This window comes from Branchiostoma floridae, chromosome 3, assembly GCF_000003815.2.
Source record: "Branchiostoma floridae strain S238N-H82 chromosome 3, Bfl_VNyyK, whole genome shotgun sequence".
In the NCBI taxonomy this organism is placed as follows: domain Eukaryota; kingdom Metazoa; phylum Chordata; class Leptocardii; order Amphioxiformes; family Branchiostomatidae; genus Branchiostoma; species Branchiostoma floridae.
This window is the reverse complement of record NC_049981.1, coordinates 27,135,526-27,152,053: the sequence shown is the minus strand read 5'-3', so window position 1 is coordinate 27,152,053 and position 16,528 is coordinate 27,135,526. Positions and strand designations below refer to the sequence as shown.

The window sequence follows — 16,528 nt, the reverse complement described above, 5'->3', positions numbered from 1 at the left end:
TACCACGTTGAAAAAAAAAAACAATTTTTTGGCATTTGGGGGTGACGGTAACGCTCTAGAAGAAGGCTGCTTGGATGTAGTCAGGGAGTGGGTGTAATCAAGTAACCCCCGGTACTCTGGGATCACCTGACTGTTAGTTTTACCCCAGAATGTTAACGTTAGTCTTTCATAGACTTAGCTCCAGGTAGGGGGTGCCTTTTGATAAGCTCTTTTTACCATAATTCCCATGTACAAGAATACGAATGGAAATTACCGTTCTTTGTCTACGAGACTGAGTGGTAGCGATTGACCAAGCGGACCGGCATCCTTTGCAAATTGACCACGCCCCTTACTTCAGCGATAAAACCGGGTTTGTGCAGATTGAGGAGATCGAAGCGTCTCCGAATTGCCCTGGAAACGGGTGCGTGGGCGTCTTAGCCAGAGGTTTAAGAAGCCCAGCTGGAGCGCGACTGGCGTTGATCGCTGGAAGCCGCGGCTGCGGAGAGCAGCCCGATCTCGAGCACCGTGCGGTTCACCCAGGAACACCTTTTATTTCTCCGATACTGTAAGTGTGCAACTCGCTTAGCCTGACATATTGGTGGTATTAACTATCAAGAGTGCGGGGGACAGATCCAACTAACTTCCTGACCGTTAAGATCAAGTATTGACAGAAGGTGAATATGTATTCTAACATTTTATTGACCAAGGACATGGTTGTTAATAAGAAATACGCTCTTCATTGACTTAACGTCCCTTTTGCTTAATATTTACCCGTGGATTGCCTTGCAGGGTTGCCCTCCTGTCGCCTGTCGGTGGCACTGTCGTAAATACCCGGACAGCTCATAGATGAGTGTGGAGTAAGATATTGGCAACGCATATAACCTGACGGTCGACATTAGGCCGCACACTGTGCCGGGCAATGGCACATGTTTTGTCGGGCTGAGGAGAGGAACTGCCCGAACGCAACAGCCAAAATGACCGACCTGTTTCCAAACGCAACCCTGGCTGCTCCCACAGGATGGGATTCGAGCTCTGACGGTCCTCACAATGCGACATTTCTACTGAACTCCTCCAGCTACGGGAACCACACCAACCGCCTCTTCGCCTTCCCTGGGTTCGAGTACCCCACCTCCGCTGAAACTACCGTCAAGATTCTCGTCTACGCCCTGGTGTTTTTGATAGCTCTTCTCGGCAACGCCACAGTCATCTGTATCGTCGTCGCCACCAAGACGATGTGGACGCCGACCAACTTCTACATCATGAACCTGGCCGTGGCCGACCTGCTCATCGCCATGTTCTGCATGTGGATCCATCTGGTGCATGACCAGACCGCCAACTGGATATTCGGTGACTTCATGTGCCGATTCAACACCTTCATTCAAGGTATTTATAAATTGCACCGTCACTGTTAAGGCTTGTCTGATTATAACCCTACTTATCGCTTTAGAGAAGCTCGTTTCCGTACAAGTGGGGAGAACTCTACCTGGGAGTGGCGTCTTGGCATTATGATCACATCGTGCGATGTGTAGATAATAGAATCCAATCGATCATAACTGTTGCTATGTGAAACATATATTGTTATGGTGGTAATGTATTTCCCGATGCTAATGAGTTATGAGTTTGTTTGTTTCTTTAGAACATGACTGCAATATGGTGATAAGCAAAAGTTGTCATGTGAACGTTAGAGTCCTGTTAGATTTTCAAAGATGCCAGCGATTCATGCCCACGTTTTGATGAAACGGTAAAGGAACATAAGAAAAAAAAATGTTCTCCCACTTGGTAACCTGCTAAATAGCACCTGTCCTTTATATCATTCAAGATCTTATCAATTCATCCATCCACCCACCCACCAATCCATCCAGCCACCCACCAATCCATCCAGCCACCCACCAATCCATCCAGCCACCCACCAATCCATCCAGCCAGCCACCAATCCATCCATCCACCCAACTATCCATCCATCCACCCAACTATCTAATATTATCTGGCCAGCCACCTGCCACTGTGTACTTTGCACTAGCACGCATTCTCCGCTCCGTACGTTTGTATCCATCAATGCTCACACATTCACCACAAATAGTACAAATCCTCTGTACACTGATCCATCAGTCCCACCCAAGTTAAACGTTTTCCTTGCGCATGCCTCAGGCTGAACCAACCTGAGCTCTAACCTTTTCTGTATTTATCTGCTGATAATCGTTACCAAGGGATATACTGAAAATGGTAATAGAAAATCTTAAATAGCAAGCGTACTTATCTGGCTTATGCCTCCGTATCAGCTGGTTCGTTGTGTATTGAGAATTAATTGTTTATGCCATCAGACACCGTGTCCTCATCTTATCTAAGAAATGGGATGGGTTTAAAATGTACCCAAATGTGTCAGCGTTGTGTCGTCAAAATGGAACTTGATAGTGACTCCAGTGGATTAGATGTCGTTTCCATTTATGGTATTCTTCCCGGGAGTTTCTATGCGGATATGCGTGGATGCTCCGTGGATATTGCAAAGGGGGGCTTTAAAACCTTTATGACGTGTTTGTACGTGGAATGACTCCATTGTAGGATATGTGTTGAGGCCTAGGCAAAGAAGAGCGTGAGCGTGTACACGTGCACCCGAGGTCAATCATGATAAGAATATCAAGCTCAGCTCTAGGACTGATGCGATCCCTGGTTACCCCCTTATTCCTGTACGCTTGTGAATCCTGGGCCCTGAGAGCAAAACTGGAGACAAGACCACATGTACAGAGATGAAATGGTTACGAAAGATTTTTGGGGATCATATACCGAGACCGCATCTCAAATGCTAGAGTACGGAATGGAGAAAAACAAAAGATCGGTCCAGATCCGTACGAAGTACTCCTAAACACAGTAAAATAAAGAAAACTGAAGTGGTGCGGCCATGTGTCACGGTAATCGGGACCAGCAAAAACACTGCAAGGAGGGAGGAAGAAACGGGGGCAGGCAACGGGAAATACGGTATGGGAGGATGATATATCAGAGAATGAAGTATGAGGCATGCAAGTAAAACGCTGAGAGAAATAGGAAAACCAAGAGGGATGAAGAAAAGCGGTTGCCAGATCCTCTGTGGCGCTCCAATTGCCAACGGTCAATTAGTCAGACTAAAGGATATGAGGAGATGAGATGGCAATAATGTAGCCTGGCTATTACCACTTGCAATGTGTCAGTAATGAGAGAAAGGTGTCCTTCGGATACAAATGACTTCCTCACGGAGAATATTTAGCTCCATTAATACCCCCATTCCACTTGACGGCGCTCTCGCTGCCATGGAAAATTTGTCTCATCGCCATGAGAGCGCCACTACGCCAGAAAAAGCTACCCTAGGGGAATTTCTCCGGCGACTCCAGCGCGCTCTCAGCGCGACGAAAAACCCAAAGATCGGCGACTTTTGCGGCTGCCAAAGATTCGACAGATTACTTAAGGGCGCGGTCACATAGGTCATGACAACTCATCGTTGCATCGCCATCGTCGCCGCTCTTACGGCGATGGCACGACACGTTTTCATGCTGTCGCCGAGGTGATCAATGTCGATCTTGGCGACGATGGCACTCCCACCGCGATCTCATGATCATCGCGCTCACATGCGACCTTGGCGGTCCCACCACGCCCTCACCGCTATAGGCAAATTCCTAGTGGAATGGGGGCCTAAACGTTCTGTCCTTTATTTACCCCACACTCGTCTTTGATAGTAGACGACATTGTTGGCCCATGAACAAAAGGTGGAACGTTGAGAAGCCATGCGACACACACACACACACCCAGTCACGTACTGACTATTATACCAATACAATCATTGTAACATTGGGCCATTATACTTTGCACCAGGAGACTTCATAAGTCGTTATGTCTTTTGTTCCATGGGTTTGTGGTAAAGACCATTGGATCGTTCGCAATGACCATTCGGGACCCGATGTAATTCTGTATCGTCTCAGGCAAGCCACCCGAAATGATGGTGATGATGATGAGGCTTTGTCTAATGGTAAAAGGGGCTCGCCTCAGTCAAATCCTCATGTAAGGCCATCGTAACATTTTGCCATTTCGCATTTTGTGCTAGATGCTACACACATTTTGTGCTTGATGTGCACATACATGTTCATACACACAAACACACACAATTCCTTAAATAAACTGACTTTCTTTTCCCAAGATGCAAAATCAGCACAGATATCTCCCAATCATGATAACCACTGTGTTTTAGTGGCAATTACTTCTTACATCGGGCTAGACGTCTAAACATACATACATGATAGATCAGATAAAACCTCCAGCCGCGGTCCGGCATTTACCAACCATCCGTAAGGTCATCTAATGTCAACTATTCTAACAGTACTTAAAGTTATTCTCCCTTCGTAAAGTATGTCTCCGGTCCAGCCGCCATAATGGACAGTTGATTTAAGATTGCCATGCAGGCTGAAGATTGACCACTAGACTAAAAGACCAAGGACTAGAGAAAATAATCTGTAGTCTGCGATCGAGCCGTAAATTATACATCCTATTCTGGCATGGTTAGAATTATTTAACAGGCCATGTGGAGTGAAGTGGTTTCAGAGCTACGAGGCGGGTCGAGGCGACATCAAGGCGAAACGTGATGAAGATGTAAACTGATCTACAGCAGCAGATATTATCAGGATATAACTAATATACACTTCAAGTAGCACGCAGAGGGTTTGTTTTCCTGTTCGGTATATCAGAAGGACAAAGTTGGACCGCAGAACAGTAATTATTTCTCTGCACTCGGAAGCTTCAAGACCATTAGCTGGGCCGCTGCGGAGATCCACTATTTGTTCATGGTCAAGACTACAAAGGCCAGGGAATCTCTCTGACCATGCAAGGATTCACTAGAACTACATTGAGATATCGGGCCGACCTGAGGCCTACGGCATCCGGGGCCTCCCACTCACAGATCTGAAAATTGATCCATTGATATGTTGTTGTTGTTTTTTTGCGTAACGTAGATATGTGCAAACACCATGTATGGATCGTCTCCGTTATACGAGTACATGTTGATTGACTGACGCCAGGTAAACCGCCATCAGTTACTTCCGGCTACAAGTTAATGGGTTTGTTAATGTTTGTCTTTAAATGGCGGAATGAACTCCACCGAGACATCATTACATTAGGAAGCTGCATGTTTCTTTCAACTCTGATTTACATTCACGTCTTCAGCTTACGGACATGATTTCTGGCTCCGTGCTCTCATTATAATGCCAGACCATTACGGTTCGCTATGGTGAGATCGTTGAAAGGCACGCCCTGTCTAGTAGGTTATATAAGAGACATTGATCGACTGTTGGCGTGTTGCTTGCTCCAGCTAATCAAAGGCAGTATTTCTATCAGTGAATCAGTGAATTTCAGTGTTGGTGAAATGGCTTTGAACATGCATGTGCCATCGATACTGTCGACGTCGATCCAAATATTCCTTTGCACTTATCATCAAGGCCTTCAATTGTCAAGCCGTGATATGTTGGTGACGTATTTCTTTGAAACAGAGAGTCCATTGAACACTGGAAAGAACTGATAGTGTTGATCCTGTGTCAGTTCTTCTTACATATGTTTACTAAAACTAGCGTTGCGCACTTTGGCTGCCCTCGGTAAGCTATAGGCAAGATTACAGTATTTCATAGGTGAGACGTGGCTGCTCTGATTTACTTTGTAAAAATAGTAAACGCACCAAGATACTGTAAAGGTCAAAACCTTTAAAGGATCGACGCCATCTACATCAAGATCACCCCATTGAGAGATGTTTTAGACCTTGTTCTGATGTATGTCACGCAAAAAGACTGCTAGATTACACCTCCGCTAGAGATAAAGCCCTTAGGCGGGTCAGATGAGTCTTAGGTCCTAATACCAGGCCGAGCCCCGACCAGATAGCTTTTGGAAACGACAAAAAATTATATAAAAGGTAACAAAGTCCAACAACGTAACAAAAAATTGTTATGAGTACAATTTGTGTATATTCCTTTATAAACACTTTAATTTGTTGCTTCCGCAAACATCTCGACCGGGGCCCGTCTGGAAATGGGAAAGGATCGGAATACAGAAAATTAATGCCTAAGTAAATATAACGTTAAAGTCAAAGAATAAGATGTAAAATTACAAACGTTCATAATCTATTGTTGGTAGGAGTGGATACCAGTACAGAAAATTCAGGTTCAGGTCCAAAGCATCTGGTTGTCTGTGAATACTTGTGATACTCAAAGCAATGGTCCAATTGCCTACAAAGGAATCTATTTGATGGAGTATCCGACCGTCTGTTCCGTGTTTTAAAATCCTATATTCATGTACACAAGGCTAGCTGTCTCAGTACGTTTGACTGTAGAAACGCAGTACAAATTTTTGTAAATTCTACTTGACTTCACTTTTGTTATTTTCTTGGCCCGGTAAGCCCCCGATTTTTGAATCGGCGAATCCCGTTTAACTGATTGTTTGGGTCTGTTTTTTCGGACAGGTCCAAGAAGAAGAAAAAACGGTTTTGACTTTAGAACTGGTCTCTACACCTTATTTTTGGTATACCATCCTATTTCCAACCTCCCTGACCACTTTGCTCTGCAGTGAGAAAATTGAATTTGTTTACAGTCTTAATTTTTTTTATAGTTTGAATATTGCGCAAGACGTAAAGGTATGACTTGAAGGACAATAAAATGAAAGAAAATTCTTTATTTCAGAAATTCGTTGAGTACGTAATCTTTCGAATTTTCTTATAGGCGGATATTTGAGTTTTTTATCGCGCTGTGAGCGTGCGCACGGTTGGAGTCATCATTGCTCTGCGGAACCATTTCAAGCAAACTTTCTGCCGAGCCTAAATGTCGCAGCTTGTGGTATTGAGTTGGTAATGACATTTTGCGACAAATCACATCGCGCCATTTTTTCCATTAAATCTAAGACCGAGGCTTAACGTGTGTGCTCTCCTGCTTTGGATGATGTACGTCTGCGAATCCCCTTTTTCGGCCATATTCCTAGATCTAGATATGAACTATTGTACAAGATTCATGACCACAAAGACAAACCAGATGATATGCACCGGTAGAGAAGCTAGCTGAATTATGCTCACTTAAATGGTCCCCTTTCACTAGACTCGCGTCACGCTTGCGTCGCTGCGGGATTCGTTCACTGTGTCACTGTTGTGTTAAATACAATCTTAACTCACCAGTATTGACAGATAAGTTGTGAAGGGAAGTTTGAACGTACACGTCTGAGAGCCTCTTTCTTAGCAATACACATACATGTTTGCTATCAACATTGTTACTGTGCCAGATGAATGAGTTACCGCTACTATCTATTAGAGAATCGATAACAAAAATGTTGTCCCGTGTTCCAAAGTTTTTTTCTGAATCCTGTCTGATTTGGGGAGATAATTGCGTGTTCATCTATGAAAATGGTCAGTCGAGTGTTGAGAACAGATGTGAGTAACTTTGCCAGGCAGCTCATTACAGAAGTTCCTCTGTAGTTGTTTGGATCATCTTTAGTGCCACTTTTGTGCAACGCAACAATATGGCTTGTACTCCATTCCCGAGGAAAAGACCCTGATGAAAGTAGTAAGTTAGATAATTTGGTTAAAGGTGTTATTAGAATGGGCGCGGCGCATTTCAACATTTCAAACAAACGCAGGACAAACTCCGCGTGCGAGGGGTGCATGTAAAAGCATATTGATCCGACTAAAGTGTTAGTTAACTAAGTCGTTCCCACGCCGTTTGGTGCATAGGTGTATATAACAGTTTCGATCAACATGTCCCAATGTAGTGGACGGAAATGGCTTTTAAGTGAAATTCGTGTGTAAAGATCGATCAAAACTACTTAGCGCCACTGTTACGCTTTTATGTTATCGGGGAAGGCACCTTGTGGCCGGATGCCGTTATCAGGGCTGTTGTTTGTCTTGACTTAGTCTTGACATCGATCTTCAGGGGCTGCCGTAGAACAAACTCCGCGCGCGAGAGGTGCATGTAAGAGCATATTGATCCGACTAAAGTGTTAGTTAACTTTAAGTCGTCCCCACGCCGTTTGGTGCATAGGTGTATAGAGCCGGTCTTATGTGTACTGTCTGATAAATCTTACTTCGCAAACCTTGATGGTTTGTCGGGTTCCTCAGTTCTAAGATTGTTCACGACTGCGTGGTTAAGCCCCCTTTACAAATCAAGAATTTAGCTCGGCCGAGTTGTCAGCGAGCTCTAAATTACGAGCCAATTCGGATGCGCTGCGAGAAGAAACTCTGCCATTTGTTCGTGGGCATCATGGTCATGCGCTGACAACTCGGCCGAGCTAAATTCTTGATTTGTAAAGGGGGCTTAAACGGGGCTTTATGACATGATTTTAGCACTCATGTTAACTTGCCAAATGTACTTTCTTTGGCAGTTCAGTCTCGAATGACTATCTCGCAGCGCATCCGAATTGGCTCCGATGTGATTTTGGATATTCTGCATATTTTCTTTCCCATTACCGTAAACATGAGGAGGACTTTGCCAATGACAGTTCGATACAGCTGGAGATACACACTGTCCTGTGAGCGAGAATCTGGACTTATGCACATGCGCAGTGCAGAAGAAAAGCGGATCCGAACTTTGCACGAAAAATGAGTCAGCTTAAACATGTGCCCTATGTGGACGAGACTGTCAATCACATATAAGGTTGTTTAGTCATATCAGCCGATGCCGCAAGACTGATGTCAATCATAATTCCATCATGGTCACTATCGACTGAATGGGGCCATATATAATGCATCTCTAGATAGCTACATTCTTTATGCAAAGACGTAAAAGGAGCCAGAACAAACGATGCGCAGAAGTTGGGTTTTATCTTTTTTTGCTCGTTTAGTCTGGCCTTGTTTTGATGGTCCGTGTGCCGAATTATCTAGCCTTGGTCAATGATCAGGGGCTATGACCACATCATTACTCATACCTCCAGCTGCGGAGTTTCGTCTAGATCTTGCCACGCGGGAGCAATTATACTTAACACTCGGTAATGTACAATATTACACAGTATGCGGTCTGTTGCAATTTGTCACCTGGGGTTGCTGCAGTGTCAAGTCCAGGTAGCACACAGGCCATTTTATGTATCTAAAAGCACTTTCATAGTCAGTTATGGCATCAAAGTTTGATTTTTGCAATAGGCTTTCCGTATCTATTAACAGGCTTTTCGCTATCTCCGGTCTTAACGGGGAGTTATGTGACAGGTAGTTGTGGCTGATTGCTGTTGACGTTACATCGTTTATTTTTTGCATGTATCTGCAGTAAGAATTTTCTGTGACAGAACTAGCACTGATCAAAATGATCTAGGACAAATTTAACATAACGTTAAATGTACAGTAATGGTCTCTCATCCGTCCATTGTTACCAACATGTGTATATTGTGACGTAATTCATGCCACAATTTGGAATGTTTGAGCTGTCTCATTGTTAATTGCTTTCTTTGAAAAAAAAAGGAGATTTGCTTTACTCGGGCTCAGTTGAAGCCTTTTTGTGATAATTAGGATTGATGTTTTAAGCAATCGGCCATCCCTGTAGCTTTCACTCTCAATGGTTTTCTCAAGTTGTTTTTCTTTTTTATCTAAAAACTTCAACCCTGAAACTGAAATGGATTTTTAAGTGGTGAGCTTACACGCAGAATCTAAGTCCATCCGTTTTGAGGTGTGAGGATGCAAATTGTATTTAAGCCGCGTGAATGCGATGCATGTGGGTGTGATAAAGTCCCTCCTTCAGCGTGCCTGCATCCATGGCTAAGAGCGCCACAAGCACCTCTAGTCTTGATGCCCCTAACTTTTGCCATTAAAACAACTAACTTCAGCAACTCACATTCGGCAAATGTAATCGCAGATAAAAGATGAAGAGTAACCAAAGATAGGAGGTTTGTCTTTGGTGACTCTATGCTCTACACTAATGCTCTAGCACGTTAGTGTAGAATCGGGTATCATTTATGTGTCTACGAGACTACCTCTAAAGCTAGTACCTTATCCACCGATCCTTACCAGCCCGGCCACATGCTGGTGAGGATCTTCCCGGCCACATCTCGACATCTTAACAACTTTAACGTCTCAAAATGTCACATTTTTCCTCAAATCCACAGACTAACCTCGTAATGCACACGTGTTCTTTGAGTCGTTGACAAGGTAAAAAACATGCACTGTATGGTCGAATGGCCGGAGAACCGTTGTCAAAATCTATCAGCAAGCCAATATGTCTGACTGGACCGTGTTTTACGGACCATTGACATTGGGCTACATCGTTCCGTTACTGCTGAAGTTACAAACTGATAGGCTAAAGAAGGTTCGAGAAGGGCTGTTATTAAGGTGATAAAGTAGTAGCCAGACTGTGTCAGATTTCATTTGGATACATAATGACGCGTTCAACGCCAAACCAAACTGCATGAGAGAATGTATTATGAGCACCTAAACCACTCCAGGGAGAAACTTCCCTAACTTTAACCGATAGAAAGAGTTTTTATCAATATTTCAGTAGATGCAGCAGGGCTCCAATAACTGTGAGTAAATCAGTTAGCCCATATTTTGAACTCTGCTCTTCCGCAAATCACACATCCCCTTTGCAGGAGTTCTGGTAGTGCTGTCATTTGCTGATTTCCATCCACGAGTCCTTTGGTCCGAGTCTTTTCATCTCAGTCATTAAGCTCAGTCCCTGGCGTGTAGTTTGTAGGTAATGATCACACCCAAAGAAAACTGAAGAATATCAAAGGCTGCAGCTTCGTCGCCTTTGGTCCCATAACAATCGCAACCTCAACCACCACGGCACCAAACTCATTAGAAACCTACTAGGCGGCCGTAGGTTCTCTTGTTATTGATATTTCAAGAGCATATTAGTTACCAGTTGGATGGTTGGATGGCAATAGGGTGCTCCTCAGCTAATGTCATGAAGACAGATATGCCACTTTCTAAACGCTCGCCTCTTACTTTTGCTCCAAGCGTGCACCGTTGTGTTCGTGCAGACATTCATTACATTGCAGAAACATTATCGTCGGTTGGGTGCCATAAATTGGGCATAAATTGGACAGTAGCGAATGATAATGTGCGTGTTACAGTGCGATAGAAATGTGAGGCACGCTTATCGTATATGTGAAGGTAGTTTAGGTATATATCTCCAAATCCCAGAATGAGCAACTGAAGCTAATTTGTACCGATAAAAAGGTTACTACATTCTCTTTCCAAGCCGATAAAACCTAATGGAAACAGATAAGTATCTGACATTTCCTCTAATTGCCAAAAGGTAACATGTAAAAATGTTCCGTTAGTCTCTAGTTAGACATAAAAGAACAAGTTATCCACTAAAGATTCATTTATATGTACTAGGAGAATTCGTCTCCTACCCAGTTGTTCACAAAATGTGAAGTAGCTTGCAAGGGAGACATACAAAGTTTTCATGCAAGTAATTCAAAGTTAAGTTCGCCAACGTGAGAAATTTTAGTCGACATCGGACTCATTACTTCCAAATTGCCTCGGCTCGAATGAAAACGAAGATAAACAGAAACCTGCAAGCCCATGCACGCCCACTGCGCCTTGCCGTTATTCAATGTGACACAACCGACTGTGCAGCTGATTACAGCCTTTTCAAATTGGCTAATATTCTCCATCTTGTGTGCTCCTGCCAATTCTCCGTTATACCAGCAATTACACGTGATATAAGGGTGTGCACTGAGTTACTAGTGGTCATTGGCCCTTCGCCAAAATTTGCTACGCTGAAATCTAATTTCGCTTTTCTTTTTAACACGGTGCGAGTCCATGGTAAGGGGAATCTGTTCCAACCTACATTTACATGAATGATATCTCTAAATGCACTAGTAAGCACCACAGTCGTCGATGAACCAGTGTTTAGGCTGGTATTTCTGGCTAAACGTTGTGTTCTTGGGAAATGCACTTTACATGACTTTTGCTCGCTCCACATACTTGTAAACTGGTACCTGACTTTGGCTGTGGGCGTAAAAGCTGGGGAAGGAAAACAATGGTCTCCACCTTCCAATACCGTACCAAAGACATAGTCGCTTAGTCTCCCATGGTCCCTAAGGCGTAAAAATACTTAAGTTACGGACCTTTACCCCCTTGTTTTCATCTACATATGTATGTATACATCTAAATATTTTTGACAGGTGTGTCGGTAGTATCCAGCATCCTGACGATGGTAGTCATCGCCATGGACCGTTTCTTCGCTATCATCTTCCCGCTGAAGGCGCGGGTCACCGACACCAACGCTGCCGTGGTGGTGGCCATGATCTGGGCAGGCTCCATCGCAACCAACATCCCACTCTTGGTAGTTATGGAGCAGCGGGAGCATACCTGGAGCGACGGCGTTCGTGAGGTAGGTTAAGTAAATAAAGAGTCAACTTCCTTTTCTTGTGAATCTTCTGTGTATATGCACCAGGTTTAAGCATGCTTGACTTATTACAGACAATCCCCCGGACGTCTAGAAAACATGCTACTAGTATCAAGGGCTAACCCTCTATTGTACATGTAGTGGCAAGTGTGGCCAAAGGACTAGAGATGGACACCACCCCTATACTCCGAACTGAACGTTGATCAAAGAAGTGGAGAGAGTATAAAGGAATCTTTTATGCTAACTTGAACGTTAACATAAAACTTCAATAATAGTTTTGAGGAGTCTAATCCGTGACTGCTCACCTTCTACCACACAGGCATACGAGCAATACTAAACAGGAAGAAAGATATCATGTTTCAAAACAGAACAAATGTTATGTTCTCTGACTGCTAGGTGTGGTGCCGAGAGAGCTGGCCTGACTATGAGCGGCAGCGCGCAGACTACACCATCTTCCTCTTCGTCGTCATCTACACCCTGCCTCTCCTCATCATCTCCGGAGCCTACGCCATGATCGCCAAGACGCTGTGGAACAAGAAGACTCCCGGGGTCACCATCGTGGCCACGGAATCCGCGCAGGCAAAAACCAAGCGAAAGGTCTCTACACTAAATCACTTACGTTTCATTCTACCAAATTGCTTCCAAGGCGTAGATAGAGCTGGCTTTATATGCGGGGTCTGTTTATCGGGCCAGGCCAGGAATAGGTTCGCGGTCCCGTTCCTTCATTATATTTATGGCAAAATCCACTTGTCAAGGTTATGAAGAACATTACTCTGAGAATATGGATGTATGTACTTGGAAGATATAAAGTGAGTTGTAGCTCTAATACGTTATACTACAGGAGAGCCGAACATCACTAAAATGGAATCAATTTTTATATCGCAAGACTGCCATGCAATACATCAAATGTAGAAGTAGCTTACTGTGCCTTACGGCACTACATGTCATAGCTTCGGTCCAAACAAGGACCTGAAATAGATTTATCCCATACAATAACAGATGAAATCAGTTATGGGGAAAGCCAAGACGATCTCGATTGATTGCCATGAAACCGTCACGTTGTACATAGCAACTAAATCATGTTTACTCCACGCGGGGTTAAAACGAATGAATGAATAGATGTTTACATATACACGTGCATTACCCAAGATATACATTTAATATGTCCCAGAGCTATGTTTTACATGACTTCAAACAATACATATGCTCTCCTGTAGTTAATGCCGGGGAAAGTGATTATCTTTTGATTCATCGCGTTTCACAGAAAACGCATTAGGAGCTGAAGAGAGTATACAAAACGGTAGCAATAGCTGGCCGCGGAAAATGTTGTCTTACAGCGATTCTTTATTTCAAGGAGATGTCAGCTATAATCGCAAAATAATGGAATCTTCTTTTTTTTATAGTTCTTGTCAAAGCAAAAGTAACTGATAAATGATATAATCTAATAAAATTCATTTCGCACTCTTTTATAATCCTGACGTCCGTAAACCTTTCTGACATTTCTGACCTGTCTGTATTTTCTTTTTCTTTTTTTACATTATAACAGTTAAAGAACACAGCACACAGTGGTGACAGCTATAGACATACTGATTTGAATGCAATATAAACGTTCAGTTTCAAATATGTACGACTGCTCTTTGTTATTTGCAGGTCATCCGCATGATGGTTGTTGTAGTTCTGGCGTTCTTCATCTGCTGGACTCCCTACCAGATTCTACAGCTCTACATCGAGTTCACCGACGGCGAAAAGGTAAAGTCAAGTGAGACTCAGACCCCCCCTCCCCTCTCCTTTCCACTAGACATCGATCGCTGTGCGACCAAAGTTGGACTGATGTGACCATTGATGTCATAAGTGGAATGTGGCGCAAAATGTAAAAGTATGGTTTGAAAGACCAGAAAATACACATAATGCAGAAAAAGCGCATACAGGTAGTCGATCTATCTATTCAAATCTTTGGATTCTTTGGTTTACTCGACGGTTGTTCAGTGGTCGCGGCATATAGTGGGAAGGGGGGTGTCAGTCTTTCTATCTGACAGTGACTTAAGGCGCATTCTCACTGCACTTGCGTCAAGCTTGCGTCACTGCTGGGTTCGAAAGATATTCAACGAAGTTCAGAGATAAAGAAAGAGTTTTCTTACTTGTTGTGTATTTTGTTGTCTTCTAAGGATAATAAATCATACTTCTTAAGTATTACACAATATCTAACTAAATCATACAAAAAATCACAGTGACGCAAGCTTGACGCAAGTGCAGTGAGAGTGCACCTGTACCTTCTAGAATTCTCTCCATAATTGCAAGCAATAGAGGTGCAAGTACTCCGCCATCACATTGTTATGACAACTAAAATGTCAAAAGCATATGCAAAAGATCCGACTCATCACCATTATAGCCAAGTTAGTGCTTTTGGAATTACACAGTGCCGATCCGTAATCTTGAGCGGGCGTGGTTTCAATTTCCTGTGAAATAGCTTGATTCTATCATCGTACATTCCGTTTGATGCGGCAAACAGCTGGACCCGCCAGCTCAAACAATAGGGTTAAAAAATAACGTGCTGCAAATTTCAAAGCACTTCTAAATGATCTTGGCAGCTATTGACGTAATTGGCTCCCGAGGCAATGAAAGACTACAAATCTTAGCAAAGTATTAAGTTGAAATTGCGGGCTGGTTGTTCTGCGCTTGACGAATCCCTTGTCTTGATTGGATTTGCCCCTTGTGCTCCTCAGCATCCGTCCTGGTTTCCGGACCTGCGCTACGCTGTGGTGGTGCTAGGATACGCCAACTCTGCCTGCAACCCCATCATCTACAACGGCTTCAGCGAGAACTTCCGCAAGGGGTTCTGGAACGTCCTGAAACTGAGGTGCCTACGGCGCAACCGCGTGGAACCCGGGGTGCCACCCAACCAGAACGAGGCTGACAATGGCCGCCACGACCTGCAGCTGCGCATTCGAACCGTGGAGACCGTCTCTGCGCATGTGTAGGCGTTCACGTTTGCACTGATAATGCCACGATACGCCTGACGGGGTGACCTCAAAGATAATGGCTTTCAGATCGGCAAACTATCTCAATGCTACAGCTGCATCACCAAACTCACAGTAAAAAAACATAACACGTTTTGCCAAAGGTTGTGAGAAAGTCTCTTAAAGCGCCTTCATTCATTCAGTCCTAAATGCATACAGATTGAGATAGAAGACCCGCAATCCAATAGGGTCAGTGCTATAGCCTTTTATCTTTGACTAAGTACTGCGAGACATTGGCACCTCAGAGATTCCATTTGGAATCTTTAAAAATGGCACATTGTAACATAATTAAGTCATGCATTGCGTACACAAAATACATAAAACCCAAAGACGTATAAATATTCGAAATGATTTAACTTCACATGGGCGTTGTGAAATTGAACAATACTTCTAATCAGTTTCATTACCCTTCTAATTCAGAAAATATCCAGGGTTAAGAAATACCTCCGAAACCATGCTCGGCAATAGACTTGAGCATGCCATATTAGTATTTACCTAAACATTCAATTTAGAAGATGTTTTTATCTATTGCACTGATCTGATTCTTCATATTCCTATTCTGCCCAAATAAGTATTGATACTAATACATCCATTTAACATTCTTAAACTTGTATCCATAGGAGACATTTCTGATGGTAACATATAATGTAAGACATATCAATCAGTATTAAATGAGCATTATCGGGTATTCATAATAAACCATTACTACAATCTATCTGCACATCTAAGATTAAAAAGACCGTGATGTGATATTTGTAACAATATTGTTATCAACGTTAAAGGCAAAATAACAACATAGTATATTTAACTCATCAATCCTTAGCTTGTAAATATCCTGCATTTAATGAAGTAGACGTTTATTGTTTATTTCAAACTGTACATATAATAAGATGTTATCATCATGAAGAAATAATCTTGACATAACCAACACCGAAATATAAATAGTTGGAGCCTACCCAGAACGTTATCATGTTTAACTTGTGTAAATATACAAACCTTTAACTCAACCGTCATACCTACACTATATCGTTTCACCGTTTTGAGGTTAGTATACTCATAACGGTATATTGGTTGGCTCTAGTTTGAAATTCCATAAAATGTAGGCCGATGTGTAGCGTGATTCTGAAAGCTAAAGGTGCACTGTCACTGCTAGGGGTGGGCACCGGTACGGTGTACCGGTACAAAACCGTTTTTTTTATTGGACCGGTC

General features: G+C 43.2%; 1 protein-coding gene across 1 annotated transcript; it reads left to right on the top strand.

Annotated features, from left to right (window-relative positions):
- The first annotated feature begins 352 nt into the window (after positions 1-352).
- Positions 353-16,244, top strand: LOC118411569 (QRFP-like peptide receptor). Its single transcript, XM_035813937.1, has 6 exons — positions 353-544; positions 769-1,362; positions 12,079-12,287; positions 12,699-12,899; positions 13,953-14,051; positions 15,026-16,244. Exons 2-6 carry the CDS (start codon positions 906-908, stop codon positions 15,278-15,280), a joined length of 1,221 nt encoding a protein of 406 aa, XP_035669830.1. The 5' UTR covers positions 353-544; positions 769-905; the 3' UTR covers positions 15,281-16,244.
- Positions 16,245-16,528: the final 284 nt, after the last annotated feature.

What these genes read in the sequence shown, in the direction of transcription:
- LOC118411569 (XM_035813937.1), top strand. Translation starts at nt 906, where the DNA reads ATGTTTTGTCGGGCTGAGGAGAGGAACTGCCCGAACGCAACAGCCAAA. An exon ending in ATTCAACACCTTCATTCAAG is followed by an intron (nt 1,363 to 12,078) that starts GTATTTATAAAT and finishes TATTTTTGACAG; the next exon opens with GTGTGTCGGTAGTATCCAGC. An exon ending in AGTTCACCGACGGCGAAAAG is followed by an intron (nt 14,052 to 15,025) that starts GTAAAGTCAAGT and finishes TGTGCTCCTCAG; the next exon opens with CATCCGTCCTGGTTTCCGGA.